The sequence below is a fragment of the Empidonax traillii genome, unplaced genomic scaffold (genome assembly GCF_003031625.1).
Source record: "Empidonax traillii isolate 1590-97213 ecotype Southwest subspecies unplaced genomic scaffold, ASM303162v1 scaffold242:size1152717, whole genome shotgun sequence".
Taxonomy (NCBI): domain Eukaryota; kingdom Metazoa; phylum Chordata; class Aves; order Passeriformes; family Tyrannidae; genus Empidonax; species Empidonax traillii.
The window spans coordinates 792,791-818,250 of NW_020955435.1; the positions used below are offsets into that span (position 1 = coordinate 792,791).

Below are 25,460 nucleotides of genomic sequence, written 5' to 3' on the forward strand. Positions count from 1 at the left end.
GACAGTCAGTGTTCACTGCATCTTCAAACAGGTGCTGCTGCTCTTGCAGCTCTCAAAAACAAGGATGCATGAACTTCTCTAACATTGCTCCTCAAGCAGGCAGCAGACAAAGCACATTTTTGGATCATTTCCCCTCCCCTGACCAGATCTGGGAGGGAACAGAGAGGTAGGAAGTGTTTACAATGGTCATTAAGCTGTTAAAGTGCTCATTAGCACTAAAGCTTCTCTGTGCAGAAGCTTGGGAGTCCTCCTACCCCAATCTCTCCACCACTTGTTCTTCCCTTGTGTTGTCAAGTGAAGGAGAAACAAGGAGTTTTTATTATTTCTTTGTATGATTCCAGACCCAGAGTTGCCATGGAATATTCTCCCGTTGGAGTAACTTGCTCTCCCTCTGCTGGCTATGTGGGATTAAAGCAGCTCAGAGAGTGGCACTACAGAGCCCAGGAAAAAAACAAAAACACCTCTAAAAAGACCCCAGTTAGAGCTCTGATTTGCCTTTTTGCACTCTTTTCCAAGAAGCAGAGCCTTTCAGTTCCCCTTTACTGTGTAAGTGCGGATTCTGCCCTGTCAAATTCCATGGTTTTTTGGCTTCCATACTCACTTTTCTCTATCTGTTTTGTAGATCCGTGCAATCTCAGGCACTAAAGGATCATCTGGATTGGGATCACACAACAGAGAACAGATGGACAAAAGTACTGGGGAGAGAAGAGAGACACAATTAGTTTCAGTGCAGCTGAGGACACCTGCACAGGTCAGCCCACGCCCTTCCTTCCCCTCCAGCCAGAACCATCAGCAGCACTTATTTAAAATTCCCAAGGAGCAGAAATCCCAGGTACATCAGCTGAGTGATTCTGAACAGAATTCCTTACCAGTGAACTACACAACTTCACGTGACCACAATGTCACAAAGAGTAACCTCCTGGACAGGTGTGTCCAGCAGCAGCCGTGTCTACCTGAACCCACACCCGAGAGCATTCTGGGAAGACATCCCTGCTTTTGCACCTGAAATTCAGCTTTTCCCTAAACCAGACACCTCACTGTTAAATGACCTGGAGTCGCACTAATCAAAAGTCAAACAGCAGACAAGTCCAGCTGAGATGAGGTAAGAAAGGGCTGTTCACACCTACTTAAGAACCACAGAATGGTTTGGGTTGGAAGGCACTTCAAAGCTCATCATTCCAACCCCCTGCCACGCGCAGGGACACCTTCTACTAGACCAAGTTGCTCCAAATCCCATCCAACCTGGCCTTGAAGATCTGTTTAAAAATATACCAGTCTTGCAGAGAACTAAGAGGCTTTACCCAATTATTTTCCAAGTATCAGGAAGGCTGAGATGGATTAAGTGTAGTGTAATTTCCAAAATGACCCGAGAACACCCAGCTCCCTGCACTGCTCCCAACCCCAGAGCCCTAGAACTTGAGTGTTCCACTATGAATACATAGTGCCTATATCCCAGAGGCCACATCCTGCTGGGATGAGTGACAACCCTCATCCATACAAGGAGCCAGGAGACTGCTGCAAAGCCACAAATAGCACACGGACATTCCTACATTCACACCAGAGAGGAGAGGGGAAGGCAGCGAGTTGCAAGCAGAGCACGTTGGGACAACACTACGCCAGGCACGGCAGGGACATCTTGCCCCCCTCCCAGAAATGCCAAACATTCCCTTCTCTCCGCCTGTTTGGATCAAACAGTGCCACTCCATATGTCCCTTCACCAATTGCAGCGACGCGCAGTTGTCACAGTGCAGCCTCCGAGCGAGCTGGAGATGACAAGAATGAGGAGTCTGAAGACACTAAAACACAAATCTGCTCCAATTTCCATCACTTGCAGGAGGCAGCTATCCATGAAAAATGAAAGGAAACAGCACACAGCCCCACAAAAACAACAAAGGAGTTAAGATGGGTTAAAACAGAGGCCACAAAACAGATCATAGAACGGCTTGGGTTAAAAGGGACCTTAAAGCTCAGCTGGTTCCACCCCCTGCCATGGGCAGGGACACCTTCCACTAGCCGAGGCTGCTCCAAACCCCATCCAACCTGGCCTTGAACACTTAAGAGGGATGGGGCAGCCAGAGCTTCTCTGGGCAACCTGTGCCAGGGCCTCCCCACCCTCCAGAGAGAAGAGGGAAACAGATCTGATATTCCTTGGAAATGGAGGGGTTTTTTAAGTGGGACAAAAGTGAAAGTTTCCCTACATCTGAACTGAGTGTGCTGCTTGGTGGTGTGAGCACCAACAACACAGAAAGCCACTTAGTTCAGTTTTCCCCTGTTTCTGGAGACCCTTCACAAATCAATTCCAGGTTCAAAGCATTTAGGGGAAGTGTGGTAAAAAAGTGGTCTTGATTTAAGTGAACATATTTTTGGTTCTAGAATAAAGAGCAGCTTCTTCCTCCCTTTTCCCAGTTTTCTACTGTACAATTGTGAGAGAGTTAAGGGCTTCATTATCCTGTACCATAACTGATATTTGGGCTATTTATTGAGCTCCCTCTCAGAACAGCTTCAGAGTGTGAGGGAGGTCGTAGAAGCAACTAGTCCTGAAGTGCTGTCCCTCAGCAAGGGACAAAGCACATGTAGCACCTGTAGTACAGCTCCAGCACCAGCTCCTTTCCCCCACATACACTGAGTAAAGTGTTCAGTAATGGGAATTCTTTGACACATCCAGCTGCTCCCACTCAGTTCAGCCTCAAAACAGCTGTTTCTCCAGCAATTTTCCTGTAGCTCATTCCTTTCTGTCTGTCAGACTCCCGTGCTCTGATCACTTGAGTTTCTTCAGCTGTAGGATGAGTGAGACAGCTCAAACCTGTCCCCTGCCTTCACCAGACACAGCAGGAAATCCAATCCAAGTTTTCTGGTCAACTGTTGTAACTGTTCCCTCAAGTTTTATCTTACCACAGGCTTTAAAAACCAAAGTTCTTTTCTGAACACAATGGCTCAGAACCACACTGCAGGTCTGGCCTGCTCTCAGCCCACCCTAACACCCCTCTTCCCAACACTCAGCACTTCACTTTTCAGCATCACTCCAAAAACACTGAATAAAAATGGACAGAATCATTTGGCTTCAAGCTGTGCTGCCACATTCATCTGCTTTGTTTTTTTAAGTCTTCATTAATCCAAACTATTCTCATTACACTTGCTCTTGCTGCTGACTTCCCATCATTCCCTTTTTATCTGTACAGCCCCAGCAAGAAGAGCATTTTTAACTAGTTATCTAAACTGGTGTAATTTTAATATCCTGCTGAACCCAGCTATTTGTCCAGATCAATTCAGGAAGTTTCTCTTGAGGTTTTCCACTAGAACATTCCACATATACACGTTTTAGACCAACCAGCACAAGGAGCCTCCGGACCACTATGGAAAAACCTCATGGAAAAGGCACCTTCTCCAAGTTTCAAGTGCAAGGGTAAAGAGGAAGCAATCAAATATGTCAGTTGTGTATCACAGTAACTAATTAAACCAACACTATGGAATTAGAGACTCACTAGACCACCCTCCTCTGCAATCAAGTATTACAGGAATGAACTGCATAGCAAAGCCTTGACATTTACCACTCAAATGACTACACTATTAGTAGGAGACAATAAAAAAAGCTCCCAAAAATTTTGCAACCAGAGAATCAAGCTGAATAACTACACAAGGCAGGTAAGTGACATTTTTACACCTTGTCCTACACATCCTGCATGACCACAGGCAAAGCATTATCAGCTTGACAGCATCCCTTGGAGTCTCCAACTGGAAGGGATGTACCACAAGTGTGCACTCCTTTAATTCAAGTCTGGATTTTTGTCACTAACTGCAAAATAAATTTTACTTGCCATTGATTCATCCCTTGAAACAACTCTGTAAAGAATTATTTCTCACCTCTTCACTCTTAGCTCTCCGAGTTGCCCAGTCTTCAGCAGAACATTAAGCAACTTAGAACCACTGTCAATTTAAAGCTTCCTTTCACTTCAAAATTGGGTTTGTTTTGTTTTATTTCACCCACCAGGCAGCCTACTGACCTCCAACCCTTCAACTGTGCTCCCCATCTATCTCTGCAGACAACAAATGCAACTTATTCTTCAGTGTGGTTCCTGCTAGCACAGACCAAGTACTTCTCAACACCGAGGGACTGGGAGAACCAAACTCATCAAGCAAACAGGCTGACAACAAAGTGGTTCTAAAAATGGGCTCAGCTTCCCCACAGAGCAGTGAGAGAAATGCACCCTCATCAGGCAGAATGATCACTGAGCACTTAATATCAAACTGCTTGAGCAACATGCAGAATAATCTACAGTGTAACACAGCACAACTGGCATCCAACCTCTCACTGCAAGACTTGGCTTTACAAAGCACAAAACACTCTGAAGTTCAAGCACAATCTTTCTCCGAGTAGAAAATCCTGCCCTGGACAGACTGTCAGCAGGATCAGCTACAGTTCAGCACTGCATGATCCACCTCACCTCCTCAGCAGCTGCTGTGCTCTCACACCACCCAGGCCAGCCCACCATCCCCAACGAGCAACTTCACCCTCCTGCTTCTGCCCCACCTCAGACTGAAGGCGTGGGTAAGATGCAAATTCCACATGTAAATTCCATGGCTGAGGTTCCTCTGCCATGAAGCAGCTCAGGACAACCCATGACATCAGCTCTCCACGGGTCCTTCCAGCAGTAGCCAAATGAGCAGTGTGGAACACAATTTAAAGCCCTACTGGAACATCTGTTGGCTCATCCAAATTTAAGAGGCATGTTAAATTTCCTGGAACTCAGAGGTGAAGAGACTCTTAAAAGCAGCTGATCTCCACTTCCTCATCTTCCAAACACAACCCCCAGATGATTCACTTTGTCTGTAAAGCCTGACTGGTCTAATATCCACCACTCCAGCCATCCCTGACAGGGTACCAGCCACTACAGATACTGCTCTTCAAGTCTAGCTGGAATTCCAAACAAACCTGCTCCTGTAAAGCACTCATCCATGGGACACTTCAGGGTAAGGAAAAGCAACTGAGGAGCAATGGAATCTCCAGCTGAATCACAGCAGGGACATGAAAAGCACCAATTTTTCCAAGGTAATGAAGCTATGCAGAAGAAACGACTGGTGTGTTCTGATCCAATAGCTGCTTGGTGCAGTTACTGCCCTCCAAAGAGGAGCCAGTTTAAAATCCATCCAGGAACAAGGGTCCATCTCTAAGCAAGCACAGAGACTATTTAACAAACCCTTTGTTGGTGCAAAGTACCAAGAAAGTGCTGAGATGGTTGCTCTGCATGCCAGACTGTCAGGACAGCAGGATGACACTTACTCAGCTCTCTGTCTTGGCTGCAGTCACACACGAGTCTCAGGATCACCTTATAATCAAAAAGGTCATGCACTGACATGGAACTCTTGGATAACACAGGGAAGCACTGATTCCTGGCCATCACAGTTCCCAGCAATGGCAGCAGCCCACCCCACCTGCTGTGCCAGGGGAGTGATGAACACCGAGCCCAGAAGGTCTTCCTATGGAAAGCCATTTGTCACCTCCTGGAGACCAGGAGACAATGCTGTGCCTCCTGATCCAGCAAAGTCTCTGAGTATGAAACTCACAGTTTGTCAGCTCAGGTTTAATTGATTGTGAAACACCTTTGCCAGCAGAAATATGAGCCTTGGACACAACACTGCTGAGGAATTCTGAATTCCATGTTGGGGCATTCATCCAGCTGTCCTGCTTCTCCCACCAGCTCCTTTCACTGGTGCCTGGCAGCCTCCACATCAAGGCCCACTGCTACTTCCACCTCTGTTCCTCAAAATCAGTAACAAACCTGACTCCTGAAAGCAACATTCTCCTGTACAATCACTACTTCGGAGTTTCAGGCCCCAGACTCTTGAAACTTCTGAGGCACACAGCTGTCAAAGAGTTTTATCAGCACAGACAAACATTAAGCTTTTAACTTAAACCACACTGAAAACACCACTGTCCAACAACTTCAAATGAGTGGCTCCTCACTGTGAACAGGCAAGATGCATCGAAATAAATTAAAGCAGCTCCAGACTCTGCTCCAGTTAAATCCTATTTCTTAACCACAGTCCCATTTCCAACTCCTCCAGCCTCTTCCCCAGCCCTACAGGAAGTGTACCTTTAAATCTGAGCAGTTTAAACTTCTGGCTTCAAAGCAACTTGAATTCCTGCTATGTCAGTTCAACAATTTCTGGTGACAAAAGAAGAAAAGTTAAGTGTTGCCCAGTTTATCACAGACTGGTTGAGGTTGAAAAGGATCTCTGGAGATCGTCTTGCCCAGCCCCCTGCTCAAGCAGGGCCACCTAAGGCAGGTTGGCCATGACTGTGTCCAGGTGGCTTTTGAGTATCTCAGAGGTAGGAGATCCCAAGGCAACCTGTGCTGGTGCTCAGCATCCTCACAGTAAAAATAAAACACAAAGAGGTGTTTGTTTCCTGCTGTTAAGACGGACCCTCCTGGGCTTCAGTTCATGCCCTGACTCTGGGCACCACTGAGAACAGTCTGGTTCTGTCACCTCTGTACCCTCCCTTCAAGTACTTATTGACACTGATAAGATCCCCCCAAGCTTTGTCTCCTCCAGGCTGAACAGTCCCAGCTCCCAGCCTGCCCCGCAATGGGAGATGCTCCAGTCCCTCCATGGCATTCATGGCCCCTCACTGGGCTCCCTCCAGTACATCCACGACCTCCTTGTTCTGGGGAGCACTGGATTTGTGCTCCAGATCCAGCCTCACCAGTGCCAAGCAGAGGGGAAGGATCACAGCCCTGCACCTGCCAGCAACACTCCTCCTACTACAAACTTCCTTGGAGCAACACCTGGGAAGCTGCACAAGTGGTTAAACCACAGTTTCGAGAGCTGAAAAGCAAAATTGGGCATTTCCCTTAGAACCCCAACTCAGCACATCATGTCACACCCACGCTCTGTGACAGAGCCACCCCCAGTTATTTGGGTAAGCACTACAAGAGGCAAACCAAAAAGCCAAGAAGATGATTAGAAACCCAAGTTGCCAGTTTTTAAAACTGCCCTGTGAAGGTCCAGTTCGTTTAGGTCACTGGGCACTTGGGAAATCCCACACAGTAAATCTCAGTAAAGCAATTCTTGAAGAGCAGCAGCACAGAAAATCCACAGCACACCGGGCACGGGAGGTTGGACAGGGGAGCTGAACTCTGCCACAAATGAGGCTGAAGTCACTCACTGCCCCTCCAGCACACCCAGACAGGCTCCATGAGTCATTACTTACAGAACATGAGGAGAAGTGGGACAGGACAGAGTGAGCTGCCTGACTTTCACTGCAGAAGTACTTCAAGATTAACTCTTGCACACCCACTTGCCAAGTTCAAGAGAAAGCCTGTTTTTTCCCCCACCAAAAGTGGCTGGGAACAGCTGTAATCGTGTTAAAATACTTCATTCTCCTGTTTCAGGCAACAGGGATTCTTACTTATACACACTTGGAGATAATGTTTTTAATTTAAGCCTACACATTCTGCTTAAGCTTTGGAGTCCAAACTGCCCACTAAGGAGTGGTTAAGACTGTATTTTGAGATGATTTATTCTTCAATATGTATTCTTTAAGCAACACTGAGTTCAGAATTACTAATATAAGCAAGCCACTGCTCTACTAAAACACTCACTGTTGTTCCCCCAAGCCTTCAGAACGTGTTTAAACAATTCTAGGAGGGACAGAACAACCCCCCAAGATGCCAATCACCTGTCATAGCCACAATCACTTTATCAAATTGCTTACAGAGGGCTCCAGAGTGAGGAGCCAAGACCCTTCACCACCAAACTGGGATGATTAACTACCACTGACTAGATTTATCGCTGTCTTTTCACCAAAAAGTAGCACTTTAAATGCAAAGGAAGTCCCTGCACACCCCTTCCCCTCCCTCCTTGGAGCTTAAGGTGTAAAACGTTCATGTACCACACATTAACTGCAACATAACACCAAGCCCATCCAAGCTGCTGACAGTGCTGCCTCCCAGCTGCCTCAGGAGGAAGCTGTGCCTGATAAGTTCTTTCCTAGAAGGACTGTTCCTAGTATTTCCAGATTTCTCAATCAGTAGAAAGCACATTTTTTTTTTTTCAGCTGTGCTCTAGTTATCTGCTTACAGATTTTCAATTCAAACAGCTTGCTCCCAGTGGCATCCCACTTAAAAGGGTGGCACGAATTAGGAAATTCTCCTAGAAATCCACAATACAAATACTAAATTGCTGCTTTGGAAGGGATGTGAGCTTATTGCTGAATGTGTTAAGTCTTGTTATTCATTCTGAATTACCTAATCCAACAGCTTTTCCTGCTAGGAACACGTCCTATTCTTCGATAAGGCTGATCAGTTACTAGAGAGCTGAAACAGCCCCAAAGTCTGTCATGACACGTTCTAACCTGACTGAACACAAGATTTCAGCCCTAAAAGACTCAAGTTGCCTTTGTGCAATTCCTTTACACTTGTTCAAGATGGGAACATCAGCTCTTTGCTTCTGAAGCTGAGCTCTGCTTTCTGTGATTCTGAGGAAAGTATTCCCAGTTTCTATGAAGTCACCTGTAAGAATTTGCTTGGCTGCTTTAATTCCTTCAATAAATGTACCCCAAGGGCACTGGGAACAAGGTTTTCTTTCTTGTTAGCGCTGTATGGATGCTGTGCATGTGCAGCAGAGTTTGGGCACTGAGTGAACTCCCCCGCAGTGAGTGAGAAGTGATCAGCACTACAGCAGGGCACTCACAGGGGCAGTGGGAGGGACACAGTGACACAGAACAACCACTCTGATCCCCCTGAACTCCAGCTGAGACAGCACGATACAGTTTGAAAAGGGTAAGGAAAAAAGGAGTCCAAAGCAGAAAACAGAAAGAGATGTTAAAGCATACTGCAAATGTATTTGGGCAGGAAAATTAACATTGGGATGTATTTTCAGGCAGCTGCCCTTAACCAGCCTCGTGAATTCGTGCCCCATCTTTTCCCAACTGTCCCAATTCCAGTCCATCTCCCAGTATTTTCAAGCGTGCTGTCTATCACCCCACTGCCCATATGGCCACTTTAGAGACTCCCTAAAACAACACACATTCTGCCCAGTTACACAGCAATTAAATCAAACCAGAACAGATGTCAGTGCTTGGTGCTAACTTAGTGCTTCCAGGAGCAGCCAGTACTGACTGAGAGCACTTGTAAGGAAATTACAGCAACCTGACAATCATCTTCCCTTTACTGACACCATTTCTTCAGTTCTTTCAACTCACAACAAAGACTTTCAGTCCTGTGCACGAGCAAATTCACTTCTGACAAGAGACAAGGAGATACTGTTTTGCCTTTCCAACTGTTTCTACAAATGCCTTTTAGCTGGACAGAGAAGGTGAGAACTTCTGTGGGCTCAGGGAGACAGTGATGACGTTCAAGGGGATGTACCAGGAATCACCTGCCTAAAATAAAAATTGCCCAGAAACATCCCAGAGCTGGGGAGAAGGACAGGGCACAGGAAAGCCTCAGAGAGGGACACGATGTGAAGGATAACGTCATCAGCACGGCAACTGCAGCGTCTGAGCACAAGGACACTGGGAAGCCGCAACACAGAGGAGTCAAGACTTGGGCCATGCACAGGGTAGGCCCAAAATATTCCTAAATAGCCCCAGCTAGACCTACACACTTGATCTGCAGTTTATAAGTCTACAGCTTCACTGGCCAGAAAAATCAGTAAAATTCCAGCCTGAGTCTTTTTTCAAGCCTTTAAAGCCTTGTATTTATATTGAATATGAATACTGCTTTACCAGGCAAAGGATACATTCCAAGCTAACCACTAACTCAGTTCACAAGGTCCAAGATATTTTTAACTAAAAAAAGTCAAGATAGTGCAAGCTAGTTAAGTTTTATAAAATACTTTAGTAGTGCATGTCATTGAAAGCTTTGCTTAAAAGCTACCAACATGGAGTTATGATGTTTCCTTGACAAAGGATCTTTTAAGATGACAAACAATTAGACAAGTCTTTAACTTCTAAAAAACTACAGCTACTCCCTTACATATTTTACTCGGTGTGTATTCTGAACATTAAAGTCTTTCATTATCATTAACTGAAAATATATAAAATTAAGCTTAGTGTCAGTGTTCAGTCTGAGGTGAGTGGCAGGAGTATGTACTCAGTGTAGCAGGACTTATCTGATCCACTGGCAGAGCTGAGGAGTCTCCCTGTGCCACAGGGAAGGGGGACGTCCCAGCATCATGCACTCAGGAATTGGCTGCAAGCTCCGTGCAGGGTCACAGGACTGCAGCAGTGACCACAGAAATGGTTGATGCCAGCAGGAATGCAGCAGTTTTACAGCCCAAACCAGTACTTCATTTCAGCAGAGTAAAATTAAAATGAGCATTGGAGGTACCTTTTGAAATAGTTAGTGCTGGGGACCACTGTGATCGTAGAATATCAAGACAAATGCTGCCATTACTGTTAATATTTGGATGATAGATTCTTGTTGTAAATGCAACCTGCAGAAGAAGGAAAATTTTCAGTGTAGGCTCACAAACATACACATCAGACCACATTGTAAGGATGGATTTATGGCAGAAGCCACTCACCTTAGGTGGTTTGAAGGGATAATCTGTTGGGAAGTGAATTGTCAAGAAAAATACTCCACCTTGATAGGGACTGTCGTTCTGTTAATGAGAAAGAATCATTGCAGCTTGAGGAGTTATTACAAGACAACCCATCATAAAAAGCCACGAGCATCAATTCTCTCATACTTACTGGTCCCATTATTGTAGCTTGCCAATGGAACACTGAAAAAGAGAGAGATTTACTTCAGTTTGGAGAAGCTCAAGTAATGATCTTACTTTCTTCCAGACAAAGCAGCACAGAAAAGTCTATTTTCAAAACAAAGCCTTCTGAAAGGCTGCAGGGAAGGGAGCCAAGGAATTAAACAGACACAGGGCAAAGTACTCAATGCTCCAGAGCCCGGGATTGCTGTGGTACCACACGTGTGCCCTGCAAAAATCCTGTGACAATAAAAATCCAGACAGTCCCAGGCAACTTTTCAGACTCAAAAGCGTGAGTTTAAACTCTGTAGTTTCTAATGAAGCAGCTGAATCAAGTTTCCACGACTGCCCTGTGAGAACAAAAGGTACATGATGAACTCATACCTGCTCTCCTCTCAGAGCCCTGAGAACAAGCCCAGGCTCTGTGTACACCACACATACAGAGGTAATTTAAGCCAGTGCTATCCTCACTGAACTTTTAAGTTCAGTCTCCACAGAGGCCTCAAGATCGTGGATTGTCAAGTGCACAAAATCTAATCCTCACTCACATGCGTCTGTCCAAGAGAACATAAATCTGGTCATACAGAGGACTTGTGAAGAATGTTATGCTGGAAAGGAAAACAATCCAAGCTGATCATCTGTATGAGGTACATTAGGGAGTTCTTGGAGTTCCTGCATCTCCAAAAGTTCCAGTGCCCGTGCAAAGAGCACAAATATTTTGGGGAATAGGACCATGGAAGCTCCCCTCAGCATGGATGTCAGCTACATGGCACCTTCAGACTCCAGTTGTTGCAAGGGAAGTCTTCCAGACACAAGATGAAGCCACTAGCAGCTGTGTGGTATCGATGGCTGTCAGGACTACCTGGGCCAGAAGTTAGGAGTGGTGCTACCTGTTCTAATCTAGCATGAGCAGTTTTTAATTACACATAGTACAGGCATTACAGCTGGGAATGATCTCATACAAGGAAGGAGGAAAAAAGCGAAGTGGGAACAGCCCTGCAAGGCCAGAGGAAATGAGTGTTGGGTTGGAGCAGGTTTGTTTTAATCTAGTCTTACATTTCTATAAGAACATGGAAGTTTCTATACAGTTCAGCACTGGTTCAGAACTGATTCAGAAAGATTTTGGCAGCTAATTTTCTCCTTTTGGAAAGGATACCTGAGCGTAGAGTCCTCAGCATATAAATGGATTTCCCTACTTAAATATCCCCTCTCTCAGGAGCTTGGATGCAGCAGCCTTTGAGAAACTACATTCAATGCAGAGCCAGGAAACCACAACAGCAGCTCACATGCCCATATGTAGCATTCCCCTCTTTCAAGGGGTTCAGACAGCTTCCCAGGAAGTGCCTATCACCTGCAGCTGGACAGGGAGAAACCCGGAGCAGAGGACAAAGGGGCAGCAGGAACCCCACAGGGAAGATTGTGGCCAGTCACAGCAAAACCACCAAAAATCTCACAGGCACCAGTGGATGCTGGTGGGATTCACTGTAGTGCACAAAGGCACCACTGAAAAGAGAAGCTCAAAGAATCATCTATTGTCTTAAACCCAACAAGAAACCAGAAAGAAAAACATTTCCACAGTGAATCTTAACTTTGTGAGAGCTCCCACCCCAGACCCAAGCAAAGTGCTTGTTTAACCTAAGCTTTAGATCCTCACAATATCCGGGACAAGTCTGATGAACGACAAGATGGATTCGCCATGCAGAGCTTATTCCAATTGATTCTTTCCTTTGAAATCACCCCTAAAAAGGTATTTACAAAGGAAGGGGGCTGCTGACTTTCAGTAGCTAAGCACAGGTACATGTCTGGAATAGCTAAGCCACTGCAAGCACACCAATGTCATCCAGTCCCAAAACACAGGCCAGAGGTGGGTGGAAAAGGGGCTAAAACTACATTGCCAAGAAAATCTCATTCCTACAGTTAACAAGGCAGGAACAGCTCTTCACTTCCCAAAGTTTATGAACTACAGGGATGAGAAGCTTACAGCTGGGGACAGTTTGTATCAGCTGGAGTAGCCACAGGAGGGCACTTTGCAAGAACAGCATGTCCTGAACTCCAGGAAATGTCGCTGTGACGAGGCAGCCGAGGCACACCTGGAGCACAGGGATCTGGGAGAAGGCACCTGTCTGCTGCTGCCACTGCTATCCCACTGACACCTCCCCAAACTGTTGCTCTCAATAACTGAAGTCTTTCATCAGCAGGTCCTTCAGAAAGCTGGCACAAGAAGAACTTTTAGTAATTTAAAGCTTTCTGTGCTCAGCAGTAACTTTCCACCTCTCCTCTGCCAGACAATCATCATCACCTTTGATAAGGCTTTGGAAACCACAAAGCAGTTTATCATGGCACAAATCACACTTGCTAATTTAAGGGAATAAAAGCCTCAGCCTGGCTCTCCATCTTAGTCATTTCTTTTCCATGAAACTACAAACCTCTTTGAAATACTATTTGGAAAGCAGAAATAAGTTGTGAAGTCACTAAAAGCTTGACCCTATTGCTAAACACCCTCAAAATCAAGCTGAGCTTCCACTTGTTTGAAAGTTCTGCTGAACAGCAACACCCCTACTAATTTCAGTATTTTCATTCTCAGGTTTCAAGTGGGTTTTTTTTCAACCTAGCCCTACATTTCTGTAGGAATGTGGAAGTTTCTATACACTTCAGAACTGCTGAATGGTTCAGAAATGATTCAGAAAGATCTTGGTAGCTAGTTTTTTTCCTTTCAGAAAGGATACCTGAGCTCAGAGCTCTCAGCACACAGCTGGAGGGTTTCCATACTCAAATATCCCCTCTCTCAGGAGCTTGGATGTTTTGCTGACAGGACATTCGTGAGAGGCCACGTTGAAAAGCTGGATTTGCAAGTGTTCTTGTCTCACTGCAAGCATCCTACTGATCTTGCTCATCTAAGCTATGACAAAAGGTTAACGTTGCTATTAAAAAAATAGTCAAGTATAATTTTACACTTTCTGGTGAAAATGAAGAAGATGGTACAAGTTGCAGAACTGCTGCAGGTTAAAGGCCTCTCACAGAAAACCATCACAATGTACAGGGCACCAGTTAAGGTGCCTTATTCACAGCTAATAATGGCCTGAAGTTGTCTCAGGGGATGTTTAGGTTGGATCTCAGGAGAAGGTTCTTCCCCCAGAGGGTGGTTGGCACTGAACAGGCTCCCCAGGGCAGTGGGCACAGCCCCAAGGCTGCCAGAGCTCAAGAGGGGTTTGGACAGTGCCCTCAGGGACAGGGTGGGATTGTTGGGGTGTCCTGGGCAGGGTCAGGGGTCAGACTGGATGATCCTTGTGGGTCCCTTCCAACTCAGGATATTCCATGATTCTAATCCAAGCAGACTGGGGAACACCACTTACAACTAAGGTAAGAACCAGCCACATAAACAGCCTGAAGTCAAGTCACACGATGCATCTTGTCCTCCCCTCCCTGGGCCAAAATACAGGCACAAGATGACAGTTGATCTTCTTACTAAAAATCAACATTAGATAAAAAAAATCAGGGTAGGATTTTAAAGAGCTGCTTTTTTTCCTGCTTAACACACCTCCCTGAGCTTCAAAAAGGACAGAACAACTGCAAATCACACCTCAGGTGAACAGCCTGGCACAGCAAACACCAGCTGATGTGGAGGTCAAAGAGACTGTCTGAGGTTGTCCCTTACCAGGAGCTGGCAGGGCACACTGATCTGGGCACAGATCACAAACACAGAGTCAGAATGGTTTGGCTTAGAAGGGACCATTAGGATCATCTTGTTGCACCCCCTGCCATGGGCAGGGACACCTTCCACCAGCCCAGGTTGCTCCAAGCCCCGTCCAGCCTGGCCTTGGACACTTCCAGGGATCCAGGGGCAGCCACAGCTTCTCTGGGCAATCTGTGCCAGGGCCTCCCCACCCTCACAGGGAAGGATTTCTTGCCAGTATTGAACCTAAACCTACTCTCAGTCTGAAGTTATTCCCCCTTTTACTGTCACTATGGTTCCTGGTAAGTGTATGATTTAAGGATGCTTCTCCTGCACCTCCTCCCTAAGCATCCATTTCCCAGTCAGGCCACAAGTCAGTCACGACAGCAGGGTTTGGACATTCTGGTTTTGCTTATTGAGAAAGCCACAAGAAGTACTCCAAGTTGAGTGAAATCCTGCCTATAAATAAAAAAAAAAATAAAAATAATAATAAAAAAAAACCAAACCAAAACCAACCAAACCCAATTAACATTACTGCATGATTCAAGCTGTAATTTATCAACATTTTCCTTCCAATCACACAGTAACTAACCTCTGAACCCCAAGGACTACATATAACCCTCTTTAAAAAAAAAAAAAAAAAAGAGAGTATTACCTAACTGCTGTGTAAAACAGCACTAACCCTGACCTTGCTGTACCAGCAGAAGTCTTAGGAGTAGTTTGTTTTAGTCCTACAAGAACACATGACTACACCACGTACAGTTTAGATATCCAAGTGCAGAAAGCTGTGGGCAGGTGCTTGGTGGTTTGGCCACAGAGGTTTCCTAACTCCATCCAAAATTCCAGAACAGTTAACTCAAAAGGTGTAATTTAAGATGTGCATCGAGCTGTCCAATTAATAGAGTGGGAGTAGCATCAGTGTTGTGTTAAAGGGATACAGAAGAGCAACAAATTTCAGGTCAGGATGGGAAGCAGTATCTAGGACTCTAACCAGAAGAAACAGAAGGGTTCTCCCTGCTGAGGTGCTGGACATCCTGTTTGAGAAGGAAAGAGGTGGGAGAGTACAGGTGTCTGCTGAGAGCAGGATACTTACTGTCATCCCCAACAGGCCCTGCTGAACACTGTGCTGGAGGATCACGTGCCAGATCGTTCAACTCCTACAAAACAGGAAGAGCTCAGTTCATTTCGTTTCAAAAACATGTTTTAGCGTGTTATTGCTAAAAAGCTGCTGGTGGCAACTCTGGCAGCGCCACAAAACTAACAGCCAGGATTTTGGAAAGTAAAGCTGCATCTTCAACCCAGGAGCTGCGTTTGGCACCTGCCTCAGTGACCTGTGCAGGCTGCTCAGACCCTGAGTCACAGCAATCTCACCACGTCACAGGGTCTGCTGGGTCTGCCTGCGCTGTCCCAGCATTACCAAGGTATTATATCCTCCACTGTCCCCGGGTCACAGGGAGATAAGGTGGCCTCAATCCAACAACTCTCTGTATCAGCCTTATTTTATCCCCTCTATTGTAACAGTTCCCAGACTGCTCCAGCTCTGGTGATCCAGTTTATCACCTGCACAGCCTGCTTGCAGCACACACAGCTCCAGTAACCTGGGGCTGCTTTGCCTCCATACAGACACATCAGTGACCACGGGGGGAGAAATGGAATAAAACACAAGGCCTTCCCTACCTACAGACCTGAATGGAAACCCTCACTTTTCAGTGCCTGTGTCAGTCAAATTTTCCTCTGAAGAAATCCCATTATGAGTCTGAGTGGGCTGAGTAATTCACAGCACTCCTGAATTACACCAAGCTTCAATTTGAAGCAACATTTTAGCGCAGTTCAGAGAATTACTGTTACCAGCAACTCGCATTAGCCATTTTCTCAGGAAGTGGATGTTTAGTGGGAACCAAAAATAGAGTAAAACTTAAAAGACAAACTTTACCTGCCCCATTTCTGGCTCAGCCACTGACCTGCTTTGCATGATAGGCCCACACATATCAGCTTTGTTCTGTCCTGGGTCAGTCTAGAAAGCTGAACACACACCAGACAAGGATTACAACTAAATCTAGTGCTCAGGAAACACTTCCATGCTGTCCCTGGTCCGTTGTGTGTTCAGCTTTTCACCTCCCAGCAACAGTCCACAGAGAAGTTTCCATACCAGGCTTTTGGCAGACAAAACATTTAAGGACAATGTTTAAGACAAGCAGATTGCAGGAGTGGAAGAGGTTTGCCACCAAATGGTCTTTTGTTATCTACAGGCAGTGAGTGATTAAGCTCTTGAACAGGTGATCTCTGGGAATTCCAGCTGCTACTTCCCAGGAACTAAGAGACCACCACCAAGCAATCCCTCTCCAGTTGCAAACCTGGAATGCTGCCTTACATCAAACAGGTAAATCTCTGGGTTTTCCCCTTTGGATGCAGTGCAGATCCAAAGCTTCCCATTCCCTGACACACACACAAAAGTTTGGTTCAGCTCTCAGAAGCTCCCTTCAGACTGCTGAAGAGCCCAGCTGGAAACCTCCTGACTCACCAGTCTATGGGAGCTTTTGTAGAGCTCCTGCTGAGCTTCTTCCACTTTGTGGTTCAGCACAGGCTTGCACAAGAGCAGGCACTGCACACACAGCACCTGCTGAAGAGCCCCCTCCATCCTGCAGGTGGAGAGAACATCTCCAGCGCTCCATGTGCCATCTCTGAAGGCTTAAAGCCCTTTGGAGCTGCTCCAGCAGCAGCAAGTCAGGAGACACCCTGCAGGGCAGCACAGGAAGGTGCAGACACTACACACACCTTCCTCAGGGTCAGTCCAGCCAATGAGTCCAGTCTCCACAGGAAAACTTAAAACCAGGAATACACCTACTCTTCCTAAAGCTGCATAGAACACAGTCCACTTCCAAATGCTACTGGACTCTAATTTTCTGGAAAAGCCAATTTAATGCTATAGTACTCAAAAGCACAAACACACTTATTAAAAAATCTTCCTTGCCACTTCTCATCCTGTTTTAAGCATCAATACAAAGCATACACTCGACTAGGAAGGTACAACTGTAAGAATCCACATTTTCCATGCAGGACCACAGCCCACCATGGATTATATTTATTAACACACAACACACAGCTTCCCTACTATAAAAGGGAAATAGTCACAAACAGGAGCTTGGGCACACACTCAACCAGTTAGCAGAATAAACATAAAGCTGCCCTGACATTCCCCCTGTATCCTGCTGCCCAAAAGCACCAAGTGCTTCACCAAACTGGATACAGCAGTGGGACCACAAGGTAACTCTCCAACAGAGGCAGCAGTGAAGGTTGGGTAGCAGCAACTTCATTTCTCATCAAAATCCTACTTCGTTCTCTACATCTCCAGTTCCAGCCAGAAAGGAATACTTTGGTTTTCTGAAGCCCTGGGTATTATCTCAGTGGAAAGCCAAGACTTACAACAACCACTCGTACCACTCGTCTCTCTGACAAGGTGGCATTTCAGGTTCTGCTCTATTAATTTACAGAGTGAAACACCACAGATTAAAATCCGTGCAAAAAGCAATGTGTAAGCTCCTTGTGCCTGGAAAAGTTTTGCACCAACTCCCATTTCAAGCCCCTGCAAGACAAAACCTCCCATGTTTTGCAGAACAACAGCTTGGAGAGCAATGAGGAAGTTAAAGACCACTCTGGAGCACAGGCACCAGCTGCCTCTGCCCACCAGAGAGGCAAACTGGATTTCCTGGCAGGGCATGGATAATCCTATTAACACACCATTCCCTTCCAGCTGCTTCTAAGACTCCCACTACTCCTTTGTCAGAGCTGCAGAGCCAAGTTTAAGGACAGGAATGGAGCTGCATCTATCCAGGCACACCCAGAGGAGCACCCATGGCTGCTGCAGAGCCATGTCCCACAGGTTACTTTGCCTTTTGCAGGTTCCTGAGCATTCCCAAGGCACTGCAAAAGCACAACACCCAACCCAGCGAGGCCTTGGCTTCCAGATGTTGTTGCTGAGGGACACTGGTTTGTGTAATTCTCAACAAATGACTCCAGAGTTCCCATAAAACTGGAGCTCATAGCACGTGGTGGGTTCAGTTACAGTCTGGTACCATCTACAAACCTGCATGGATCTGATCCCGAACTGCTTTATTCCCCTGTGATCCAAGAAGTCTGGCTGGTCAGTGATCAAGCCTGATCCTGACCACACTGATATTAAAACAAAACCTGAAGCCAGTTCCCACTCCAGACAGTTTCTGGTCCTTAAGCACATGAAGTAGGTTTTGCTTTAGGAGATTACAAGTGAAGACTCCAGCAGCCTTTAGATCAAATTCCAGTTTGAGTTACTCAGCTCCCAGGGGCTGCCTCACCCTGAGCTGCCTCTGCAGCTGAAGGCACCCCACAGAATTTAAAGTTTCTGCCATCTCCCCTACAGCAAAACACCCCCAGGGCTGGGCCCACTGCTGTGGATCCTACCATTAGCCTGACCCATCTCACAGTTATTAATGAGTCCCTCAGCAAAAATGAGGAAGTGGAAGCACAGCACAAAGCAAGGTTCAAGGTGTCCTGCCCAAAGGCCAAGCTGAATGCAACTACTGCAACTAAATCCATGAAAGACAAATCCTAAAATCTATAAAAATCACACAAGAAACTGATGTTTAAGCTCCAAAATGAGATTTAAATGTGCTCCAAAGTTCCCAACAAACCAAACTCCTACTCAGGGGTTCCAGGAAAGCATTTTAAGGGAGATGGAGTGTGTTTATGCCACAGACCCCCCAGCTGTGCTTCCCGAGTCATGAAAGGCATCAGCTGCCAGCGAGGCCTCGGGGCTCACGAGCAAACCAGTGCCACCAGCCTTGCTCAGCCCCACACTACCCTCCATCCCTCCCTCCTCTTATTTCCCAGGAGCCTGAACACTGCCTTGACAACACACTTCAATCCAGGACTTCACAAACTGCACAACAAGCTTTCAAAGAACTACCAAACCCAAGTGGTTTAGGTCTCAAAGTTTAACCCTGCACATGTTTCAAGTTATAATTGTAAACTCCAAAGACATTTGTTAGAAGAGCTCAAATTTATTCCTCTAGACAACAAATCCCTCCCCAGTCTAACACATTCCTGGTAAAACCTGCTCTGGCCAGAAGACTAGTTTTAAGGATTAAGTTAATGCTAATACAGCCTTCAGTAAGAATAACCAACCTAACTGGCAACACCAAGAAGTCAATCAGGTGAGTAAAAAGTCAGCACCCTTTAGCAGTCAGCTCCAGTAATTTTATTTGGTGCACAGCAGAGATCCTTAAATCCACCCCAAAACACTAGATGTATCCCTCTAGATTATCCAAAGTCCTCTTTGCTTGGACTCCATGGGCTTTCTACCCTGCTCCAGTTTGAGCTGCTTCCACACTGTATTTTACTCAGAGATCACATCACTAGCTTGATTATAAACCTAATTTCTGCCTCAGGTTGCTGTTGTGAGTGAAACAAGCTTTCCATCTGCCTTTAGCAAGTCTACTTGCCCGAAGCCCCCGAACCCTTCAGCAACAGGCAGTGTAGGGTGATGTTACAAAATCCTGACTTATGTAACCAAAAAGGAACTCGCAGCCACTTAGCCATGAATTGTTCCCAGCTCCCAACAGAGCCAAGCAATAGGGAATGAGGGCCAAAGTCGAATGGATCACACCCAGCCTCACCTCAGGACCACAAAGGGCAGTGCCAGCTCCCTGGGCAAGACCCACAGGGCAGGAGGGTGGGAACAGCCTCTGCACCTTCCCTGGGCCAGCAGCACCTCCCTGCCAGGTGCCAGAGCCTGGATCCAGCTGGCATTTCCCTCAGCTCCTCTCACCCAGCAGCACCAGGCAGTGTTTTCATGCGTGCACCAAGGTCAGGCCACCAATTCCCTGCCACATCCATGGGGGTTCTCCTGCCTGGACTACGATTCCAGAGCATCTGCTGTTCTAATGCTGCTACCCTGATTAACAGCAGCATTTTAATCCTTCCCTTTTGACAGAAACTGCTTTTGCAATGCTTGAAGTGGCTCAGATCCTCCAACTTTGACTCCTTCCAAGACTGCAGAAGTCAGGAGGCATCTGAGCAGCATGAAAAGATTCACGAAGCACAGCAATAACCAAGGTACGTGTTATAAACACGTTCTGATATAACTGTCACCTTTCCTTCTTTATTTTTTTCAAAGCCTGCACAGGAAGAAGACCAAAGCAATGTATAACTTCCTCCTGGGGTAGAGTCTGAGTATCAAAACACCTCTCCAGCTCAGAGAAGCCTCCCAGCCCTCCCTGTACACAAGCTCTCCGACACAGATGGGCTGTGCTGGCAGCTCCCCGCACACAGCCAGGCCCAGCGGAAGAACCCAGTTGCTCCCACTGGCTGCTGTACAGAACCGGGAGCGCCAAAATAACATGAGTTCACTCAGCACAGGTAGCACAACTACAGCTCTGAACACCAACTGCACCACTGATCTCACATCCCACCCACGGGCACGGCTCTTTTTGGCAGAGGTGATGTCTAAGCATCCCCAAAGGTCGGGCAGCTCTGAGCTCCAGGACTCCAGCAACTACCATCACCCTCCTCCACAGCTGAGCAGGAACTGATGGAAGTCAGAGTTTAGTTCTGTGAAGCATTACCTGGATTTTGGGCCTCTACAGTACAAGCAACAGTAATCCACCACTCCTCTGCTACAGAAAACGCTTTACTTGAGCAGGGCTCGGGCACAGCTGCTGCCTTCCCTTCCCCCTCAGCCGCCGATCACACAGGGGAGCCCAGGAAAGACAATGAGCTAACCTTTCCCTTGCTCTCCCATTCAAAGAACTCCAAACGCTGCCCTAGTTATCCAGTTATAGGTATTGCATTCCCTACAGATAAGCAACATAGATGGGGACGTGGCTGAATCCAAAGTGCTTCGGCTTAAACCTTAAAATGGAAGCCACTCACTCTGGCCCTCCTGTCTCCCTCCCATCCCGCCCCTGGATTGCTTCACTCTGCATTTCCTATGAATTTACCCACGATAACACAGATGATTGTTATGTACAAACAACTATTTAATTGCTGCACTTCACGGTTATCTCAGGACTCTGCCTGGCAGCCCTGCTTACACCCCAAACGGTTCTACAAGAAGAGATTTCCACTTTCAGGCCTGTGAGCCAGTAAAAGGCACCTAAACAAGAATTTGAAGCCCCACTGCCCAAAATACTGCAGTGAGTAACAGGGGCAGCAATCCGAGAGCAGGTCTCACCCAGGCTGAGCTCTTCTGGAGCATCTGCTCAGAGAACAGCTGCTGCTCCGTGCACACACGTTATCCCAGCATGAGCCTCTGGACAATCCCAAGAGCAACTGTGCCAGAGGGACAGGCTGGGACAGACCCTGCAGGTTCCTGTGCTGCCTCACACACCAGCAACAATGCTGCTCACCCAGTGTAAACTCCTGGTTCTGCCCCCTCTTCCAGCCCAGAGCAGCTCAACATGCAAGAGGCCATTTCAGGTAACACTGTATCGAAGGTTTACTCTCGGGACTTTCTCCTCCTTTCCAAGTTCTCCTCCCTATGTTATGCGAGGACACAAAAATTTTGGACAAAGCGTCACAGAAAGGCCTTTGTGGTTCGGTATAAAACCCAAACTGCCAAGAGCAAGGTCCAGCGACCAGCCTGAGCCCTGCACACTGATACACCGTGACTGATACCACCCTCAAAAAAAGCCAGAGCAGCAGTTTTGCCTCCCATGGCGTCTCTGTGCTCCACTCCACCGGCATTATTCTTACCCGACCCACACTCTGCAGGCTCCTGCTCTTGCCACAAGTTGCAGCAGCAAAGGTCAGTAGCTGTCTGTCCCCTCGTTATCCTGACAGGGATGGCCACCACACACTCCCAGAGCCCAGAACAACCCGGAGATGATGATAGGAGAGCTCTCCACAGGGTTTAAAATAGCCAGAGTGTAAACAACCAGCCATGATTACTGGAGCAGTCAGGGCCAGACACCCACAGCAACTCAGAGTGCTCCTTCCAGCCTGGAGCTCCACTCCCAGCCAACTTCTAGAGCACCTGGGCTGCTAAAACAGACAAGTTTATTTCCCTCCACACAGGTTTTCTGCTGGAAATGCTGCCTTCAGCCCTATCATCTCCCTCTCCTCCACAGCCCCCACCACACTCACTCCACTGGCACTCTTGGTGCTTTGCAGAGCTCACACAGCACTGCTCTGGAGCTTTGAAGACTCTCATAACCTCACACAGTCCCAATTATCCCTCGGGGTTCTTTATCCTTGAAAAGCAGCAGGAAGAGTCAGTCCACAAGCACCCAACGTTAACAAAGACCGAACACATCCAGCTCCTCTCCTGTCACAAACCAGCCTGGAAACAAAAGTGCTCTCAGAGCGCTGACTCCTGACCCTGAGCTCCCACTGAACTACAACCAAGCAGCTTTCCCGAGTTACCTGACAGGGAATTCACTATCCCCACAACAGCCCTGTGTGTCCCCCAGCCACATTTACCCCCCTCAGCATCCACTGCTGTGTCTCCCAGGTCTATCGACCCACTCTCAAGGAGGAAGAAGCCTTCCCAGACACCTGTGAGCCCAGGTGTCCTCACAGGGCCCTGAGGATCCCCAAAGTAAGGGACAGGACACTGCAGACAAGCAGCACTCAGCTGGAGCACAACTTCCTTATGTAACTCAGTACCGGGCCCTCAGCTGGAAAAATCTAACACCCTAAAACCACACTCCAAATCCTCCCCTTCCAAGTGCCACCTATTCCATGAGCAAAAGTAAGGCTTCAAGCTCTCTTCCATTTTTCTTCTCCACCACCTGAGCTTTAAACTGATCATGAAGCTTCACAAAGCCTCCAAGGTAACCTACGAGCAAAGCAGAGATGTTAACACAGACCCGACAGCACACACAAAATCAAACAGGGCTACAAACTGCCTGAGTGGGAGCTGGGGGAATTGGCAGCTGATTCTACACAAAAATTAGATTTAAGTAGTCACTGAGAGCAGAAACACCATGGGAGGGCTATTTTCTACACCTGACCCTTGTATACAGACTCCAAACTGACAGCTACACATTTTTGCAGGGAAAAGGATACAAATTCACTAAGGAAAAACAAGTGGACTCCAATAACCCTCGAGCATTTTTTTTTTCCTGGTAAAAGACACTGATGATCAAGCAGACACTTTTAAGACAGCACGGGAGTTGGGCAGCAGCGTTTTCCCAGAAGGCCAGGACACGGAGCAGGGTTCCAGGGAGGGGAAGGCAAGGCTGTCGCTTCCCTTCGGAGCCTGCGGGATGACTCAGGCGGTAGCACAGCTCCATTAGAGGAGCTAAACCACAGCGCCGTGTGACAGCTTCACCGCGCTCGGGGCCGCGATCCGGAGCGCTGGGACAAGGCCCAGCGGAACTTCCAGCGCGGGGAAGGGCCGGGCCGGGCCGGGCCCCCGCGGGGCCGCAGCGGCCGCCGGGCCCGCACCACCCCCGGCCCGGCCCGGCCCCGCCACCGGCGCCCCCTCGCGGCCCCGGCCCGGCCCCGGGGGGCCACGTTGCTCCGGAGGGGCCCGGCCTGGGCCCCCCTCGAACAAAGCGGGAGCGGCCCCCGCGTTGCCGCCCGGCCTGGGCCCAGCGCGGCGCGGCCCGGCCCGACCCCCCCAACCCGGGAGCGGCAGCCGCGGGGCCCCGGCAGGGTTATGTAAGGCGGGCGGCGCGGGGCCGGGCCGGGCCGGGCGGCCCTTACCTTGTGGATTCTCTTCAGCGCCATTGTGTGCGCGAGGCGGCGGCAGGAGGGGCGCGGGCGGAGGGAGGGGGCGGCCCGCGGGACTATTTGCGAGGGGAGGGGGGAGGAGGAGGAGGAGGAGCAGCGCGGAGGTGGTGGCGGCGACGGCGGCGCGGGGAGGGGACGGGGAGGGGACGAACGGACGGAGAGAGCGGAGGGGAGGGAGGGGACCGGGGCCCCCCGGGGCGGCGGGGCCGGGGCCGAGCCGGTGTCGGGGCGGTGGCGGCCGCGGGCTCAGCGGTGCCGCAGCTCCTCCGCTCCCTCCGCCGCCGCCGCTTTATGCGCTACCTCCGCGCCGCCCGCCGCAGATCACTCCGCCGCCGCCGCTTCCCCCCCAGCCGCGGGCCGCGCTGCCGGTTACCGGCGCGGAGGGGGAAGGATGGGGCAGAACGGGGAGGCCTGAGCGGCACCGGCGGGAGCAGGAGGGGCTGGGAGGGGTGTGTGCGGAGAGGGGGACGGGGAGCGGCGGGGGACTATTTGTCGTGCGGGGCCGCCGTGCAGAACTCTCCAGAAGGGGGAGGGGTGGCGCGCGGAAGGATACGGCGGCCGGCCGGCCGGGGGAGTGAGGCGCAGAGCGCGCGCGCGCGCGGGGGGCGCGTGACGCGGCGGCGGCGTTGTCTCGCGAGAGCTGCGGGCGGGAAGAAGTCCCGGCAGGGCCGGGAGCGGCCTGAGGGGACCGGGATTGGGACGGGAAGGGGAAAGGGAAAGGGATGGGACACAACATGACATGACATGACATGACATGACATGACATGACAGCCCGCCCCGCAGCACCCTGGGGAGGGGCACATGGTGTGTGTGTGTCGTTCAGGGGTGACACGTGCGCACAGCATTGGCGATTCATGGGATGGCCTGGGTTGGAAAGGGATCTTGAAGTTCCATCGTGTTCCATCCCCCTGCTACGGGCAGGGACACCTTCCTCTAGCCCAGCTTGCTCCAGCCTGGCCTTGGACACTCCCAGGGATCCAGAGGCAGCCACAGCTTCTGTGGGCACCCTGTGCCAGGGCCTCCCCACCCTCACAGGGAACAATGTCTGCCTAATGTTTAATCTAAACCTGCTCCCTTTCACTGGGAAGCCATTCCCTGTGTCCTGTCTCTCCATCCCTTGTCCCTAGTCGCTCTCCAGCTCTCCTGGAGCCCCTTTAGGCCCTGGAAGGGGCTCTCAGGTCTCCCCAGAGCCTTCTCTTCTCCAGGTGAACCACTCCAGCTCTCCCAGCCTGGCTCCAGAGCAGAGGAGCTCCAGCCCTTGGAACATCTCTGGGGCCTCCTCTGGACTCACTCCAGCAGCTCCACATCCCTGTGCTGTCGTTCCCCAGGGCTGGAGGCAGCTCTGCAGGGGGGTCTCAGCTGAGGGGGCAGA

General features: G+C 48.7%; 1 protein-coding gene across 2 annotated transcripts in view; it reads right to left on the minus strand.

Moving 5' to 3' along the window:
• The window catches only part of UBE2D2 (ubiquitin conjugating enzyme E2 D2), a 27,102-nt gene extending 2,906 nt beyond the window's left edge, over window positions 1-24,196 (minus strand). Inside the window, exons 1-6 of one of the 2 annotated variants that reach the window (XM_027888601.1) lie at window positions 24,062-24,196; window positions 15,471-15,534; window positions 10,697-10,728; window positions 10,528-10,605; window positions 10,332-10,437; window positions 602-695 (exon numbers count right to left, since the gene is read on the minus strand). In XM_027888601.1, the coding sequence (XP_027744402.1) occupies window positions 602-695; window positions 10,332-10,437; window positions 10,528-10,605; window positions 10,697-10,728; window positions 15,471-15,534; window positions 24,062-24,085 (398 nt within the window). In that variant the 5' untranslated portion in view covers window positions 24,086-24,196. Of the gene's footprint in view, window positions 1-601; window positions 696-10,331; window positions 10,438-10,527; window positions 10,606-10,696; window positions 10,729-15,470; window positions 15,535-23,085; window positions 23,213-24,061 lie in introns of those variants that run through there. The other variant, XM_027888602.1, reaches the window with a different exon arrangement.
• Between the last annotated feature and the right edge of the window lie 1,264 nt (window positions 24,197-25,460).